The sequence below is a fragment of the Lottia gigantea genome (assembly GCF_000327385.1).
Source record: "Lottia gigantea unplaced genomic scaffold LOTGIsca_4, whole genome shotgun sequence".
Classification (NCBI taxonomy): domain Eukaryota; kingdom Metazoa; phylum Mollusca; class Gastropoda; family Lottiidae; genus Lottia; species Lottia gigantea.
Genome location: NW_008709379.1, coordinates 4,781,307 through 4,786,864, shown reverse-complemented (window position 1 = coordinate 4,786,864; position 5,558 = coordinate 4,781,307). Strand labels below are relative to the sequence as shown.

The 5,558-nt window shown below is 35.3% G+C and overlaps 1 protein-coding gene across 1 annotated transcript; it reads right to left on the bottom strand.

Annotated features, from left to right (window-relative positions):
* Nucleotides 1-185: 185 nt before the first annotated feature.
* On the bottom strand, nucleotides 186-5,330 carry LOTGIDRAFT_63537 (hypothetical protein; the record flags this gene model as incomplete). The annotated part of the gene is made up of 9 exons (XM_009059548.1): nucleotides 186-270; nucleotides 720-870; nucleotides 1,505-1,631; nucleotides 2,289-2,438; nucleotides 2,756-2,886; nucleotides 3,306-3,401; nucleotides 3,644-3,731; nucleotides 4,049-4,279; nucleotides 5,172-5,330. Coding segments are annotated over 9 exons (1,218 nt in total), but the record flags the coding sequence as incomplete, so codon positions are not given.
* Between the last annotated feature and the right edge of the window lie 228 nt (nucleotides 5,331-5,558).

Below are 5,558 nucleotides of genomic sequence, written 5' to 3'. Positions count from 1 at the left end.
GGCACAGCCCCCATCCCCCCTTTGGCTCCGCCACTGATTGCTGGATGCTTTCTTCAGTGTTGTTTCTATTTTTCTTTATACTGTGTAAGACCCTCTTTCCCTTACTTTCTAAATCTGGGTCGCACACACTGAAAGTGCTTTTAAGTTTGCGGTTTACGAATTAAAGGTCGTATATTTACATTTTGTGTAATCAGTCCAACAACAATTGGCGCAATCATACCAGGAATAGTAGCGAACGTATTCGTTATTCCAAATAATTCACCAGCATATCTGAAACAATGATCATAGTTGTAAAGATATACAATGAGAGCTGACACTGAGATTCAACATTAGGAGTCGACACTGAGAGATTATACAGAGAGTCAGCACTAAGAGTCTACACTGAAAGCCAACACTGAGAGCTAACACTGAAAGTCAACATCGAGCGCCAACACTGAGAGTCAACACTGAGAGTCAACGAATGTCAACAATCAAGAGCCAATGAGAGCTTACGTGACACGGATGCAATCCGAACGTTATTCGTGGAATTGGCGGAAGATTTTTCTAGTGAGACAACAGTTCAGGTGAGAGCTCTCGTCTGCAGTGAAATCAGTAGTGAGAATGTTCCTTCGACAGCCTCTCGAAGCAGGCGGCTCAGCTATAGTTCCTTTCGTCTTCGACATGCTTTAGTAATCAATAATACACTAAGAACAAGTCGTACGAAAAAACTGAAGACTAACCTTGGTGCAAAATCAACATGATTAATTACATAGCCAGATCTATTTAAACCAGTAAATATCATAGACAGTGATAACAATCCAACTGCTAGATGTCTCAGTTCTTTAGTAACAAACCCAACAGCTACCAGACTACATGACTGACCAACAAACGCTATAGATAAATAATAAAAAAAGGAATGATAATTTAATGCTCTGATATCTTGGGAGTGACAAATTTTAAAGGTATACTACCTCTTAGGATGACCAAAACATTGAAATTTTTAAACTGTGTTAAAATGGGTAAAACGTATCTGGTTTCATAACTATACAAAAGAATCCCATTATAATCTAATAAATCCATAAAACTAAGTAATAATTTATTAAATTAAGCACATGTTTCAATAATTATTGAGTTTAATCTATCGTGTTATATAAAGATTCTATTCTTTGGCCAGGGTACCTGATAACAGTGGCAGGAGCAGGTTTACGTCTAGGGGCCAGGGACCTAGTCATGAGACCCAGTTATGAGAGTTTTGCAAAACTCTTCGTGAGAAACACTATTTATATTGTTTTGGCAGAGTATTTTCACTCTTTCTAGAACACATGATACTACCCCCTGAGAGGTCCACTATTATTCAATTCAATTAACGGGTAGTGTCTTATGTACTATTTTCACCCGATTTTGGATGAGATTTTCGGCTAAAGGATATTCTATGTTTGTATGGATTTTATTATTTTGACGTTTCAAAAGACACAATTTTTTTGAATAATTTATAAGTGTATGATAATCGATACGTGTAACTTACATATAATCTGTACAACTCTGCGGACAGTAGTGGTGTTGACACCTCGTCTGATAAAATCCACAATATGTCCACTTACAATTGCTGACAGCATGGTGCAGAGATATGGTACAGCTGACAGAAACCCATTCTATAAACAGAACAAATACAAATATCCTTGAATAGGTCGGTAGGCCATTGGTAAGGTCAAGTAGAAAGAAAACGTAATTGCTTTAATAAAGGGACTTCAAATCCATGTGTGTCCAGAATTATCGCGTTTGAAAGTTAAGAAGACCAGTCCTCTTTTCTTTATACACTGTCATATATAGAAAAGACAGCTATATAGAGATATGAAAAGAAATTCCTAGTTTGAGACATTTTTGAAGGAATAAATATGCGATTTTTGTACATTTCTAATACTTCTAAAGACTATTTAAATATATCCAAGATTCAAATCAACCTCCCAAAATGTCGGACTTGTCCCTTTAAGCTCTTGTGGTATATTTATCGCTCTGAAATCAAAGGTTCTTTTAACACGTATTTCACAAAGTTACCGGACTGTTTAAATTCAGGAAACAACTTAGTTAAGGTGACTCTCGGGTATCGTTCATGATAAATTTTCATGAGATTAACAATACACCAAGGTTGGGGTTTACAATATTAAACTATACTTAACCCTACAAGAAAGGTAGGTACTGAGTTGTATTAACTTTAGATACAATTCGATAAAAGATAACACTCCACTCAAATATATGCTACAGTTAACCTTGTAATCTGCAATATATTGTTACAAGAAACAGACTCTTACCTGTTTTATATCGAACTCCAGAACTTCTCTCATAAACAGTGGTAAACTAGTCAATAAAGTATAATTTGTCCAGTTATTACATGCATGAGCTGTTATACAGGCTAACACTGCCGGAGATTTAAACATTTTTATCCATGGCGTTTTGGTTACCTTAAAAATAAATGTAAAATGCTAGCTTTAGCTTCATCTGGAAAATTTAACATCAATGTAGCAAACGGTTAAGCACCGAAAGTCAAATTAAATTAATATAGAATGATGCATTTAGGGAATGTAAATCATACCGATTATATTGCCTCACGTCAGTTCAAGTTCAGCTCCAATGCCACCAATATAGCAAACAATTGTTCAAATTTTACTTGAAGCCTGTGATGTTGTCTTCCATTCAGAAACAATGTCATTTCGGTAAAAACTCAACAACAGCATTTAGAATTCCTGCGTATTCTGGTAATGATAATAAAATGTATGACCTTAGCTTGAGGTTTATATCCTATAGCATCTTCAATATATCTTCGTTCACTTGGTGTTATTCTAGGATGTTCTTGAGGTGTATCACTGACGAGAAAATACCATGTTATACACCATAGTACACCAGCTATACCTAACAATCAGCAACAGAATATCTCCATTACTACAGACTAGCATGATTTATCCTCGCATCATTTTAGTTATAATCATGTGTACCCTTTGTTTTTCACTTTCCAATCCCTCATCGTCAATCAACTTTCCGTGACGTATATTGTGAATACTTAGATAGTATGATCACGTATATTGAAAATGTTGATTCGAATTCTTTTTGGATTGAATGAGTCAAATCCATGTTAACTATTTCTTGGTCAATTCAGGGAGGCTGGAATTAGGTTATTTCACGAACAGAAATATACTACACTGGGCAAAAATCTAATTGTCAGGAGTTCAAATCAAAATTAGTTGATTTCTAATAGAATTTAATTATTAAAACGAAAGGTAGTTGAAATAGTTAGAATGAATAGACTGAACCCCCTTTCATTAGATACATACCAGTTAAATAGAATATTGATCCCCAACCATTATCAAAACCATAAACACACAGTAAACCTGATACAGAGTATGTTAATATAACACCTATGGATGGACCTATAATAATATATAAGCATAAGCGTACATAAGACTTTCTCCTTGAGTTAGATTCATGCACTTTCAAAATTTTCCAAAAGTTGGTAGTTTCAGAGTCGGCAAAATCAATATAAATCCAATCATTTCTTATAATAGTAAGACGTTTGATTTTATTAGTTTCGCTTCGTTTTGACCAAGTGTTGTACAACATTTATGTAAATCCAGAGGTGAGGGTTTTAAAGATTCATCTTCTAATAAATTACCTGCATAACAAAGACCCATCAATTTTGATCTCTCTAACGGAGGTGCCCAGCGACCCCATATAGAATGCATGGCAGGAAATGACACACCCTGAAATTGAACAGGGATATAACTTGTTTTCGGAAACAAAGTTTCTGACATTGATGGACATTATAGATGATTGTCTATAAACTATAAATAAGATATAAAGGTTCCAGCCTTAATTCAATCGATATAGTACATATTATCGTAGAATCGTCTGATATTTTACCCCATTTACTCTCTGTCAATGGAGCAAGGCGTTGTTCTACACTCCATATTCAACTTTTCAATTTTATTGAGTGAATTTCCCTGCGGTGGCCATAGTACTGACTTTATTTCAGGTTTCCATGAAAGTATGGGCATGGGTCATTTGGGTCAATACTTACTGCAGCTAATCCGATGATGAATCGGACAGCAAATAATGCATTGACATGAAGCCTCGCTAAAACTGGAGTAAGAAGTGTCCCAACAGAACTGACAAATGTCATGTATCCTAAAACACGTTTGCCGCCGAATCTGGTAGCTATCCATCCGCCTGGTATTTGAAGTATGATGTAACCATAAAAATACATTGCTAATAAACTAGATCGAAGAGGTTTGGGCCAATCAAATTCACCCTGAAATTTAAAATGGATTATAATGCATGTGCAAAATGTTCCAATCCTCGAAAACTTGGAAGAGAATCAAGTGGGATCTTGTGGTTGATTAGAGAACCATCAACTGACTGCATAACGAAATCGAGAAACTGTACTACTGGAAAGGAGTGAAGCCGATGTGTGAGCATGTCAAGCGTTGGTATGTGTTTGGTAGCTTTCAGAAGATAGGTTCTCTTATTTTTATTTATGAAAATGAAAATTCTAATACATATATGAATAGAAAATAGAGGTGGTCTAATGACATGGAAAAATACCAGTTTGTCTCACATGTCCATAATTAATTCATAATCAGCTAAATTAGAAGCAGAATTCCAATGATTGACCGATCAAAAGGTCAAAAAGTCTTTTTTGTCTGTACAGACTGTACAAACATGGACATTTATGATTGGATAAAACTCAAAGTTATATGCAATGATAACATAATTATATGATTAAGAATACATAATAATTCATTAAAAACACCAATTAATCAATTAATTTCACACTAAAAAATAAGGAACCCATCTTTAAATTATGTGAGATAACTGTACAAAAGAAATCTTTTTCAGCACAATAGGGAAAATAACTGCTATAATCAAGGCAGAAAGCTACATCTATACGGTCGATCCGGTGCCATTTGGTTTTCAGCTGACATGCACTAACGTTTTCTTAAATTACTGACTTTACCTGACCTCTGGAAATAAATTTTTCTGGGGCCAGTCAGATGAACTGTAACTGCCTAATACACCTATCGGATGGTATGTAAGATTCATAATGTTTTCGGTTACTTCTGGTGGCTTATCTGATTCAAATAAAAACCACAATGCTAATGCTATACCTGGCTTTGTTGCGTTGTTGTGTAATTATTATAGACTGTTTGGTTAAATATGGTTGATATATTCGTGTTTTGGTTTGAGCTGCCACCAACCATACAAACGATTCCAACACTGAAATCTACTCGTATAGCATACACCATCATAAACCCCCAGAAACCGACATACGACAGGATCCATCGCTGGGATAGGAAACATGGAACTAAACAAAGATTTATGCAAAATGAAATATAAACACAACGAAATAATAGTTTGTATAATCAGAATTATTCAGATCCACAATATGTATGTATAGGCTACATCGATCTGTAACTTCTGTAAGTCGTAGTTCTGCTCTATCGCTAGATCCTGCAATTTTCGTAGACCCTTCTACTGGTTTAGCATACTTTTGGTGGAGTACGACTCGTCATATCCGCAGCATCGCCTTT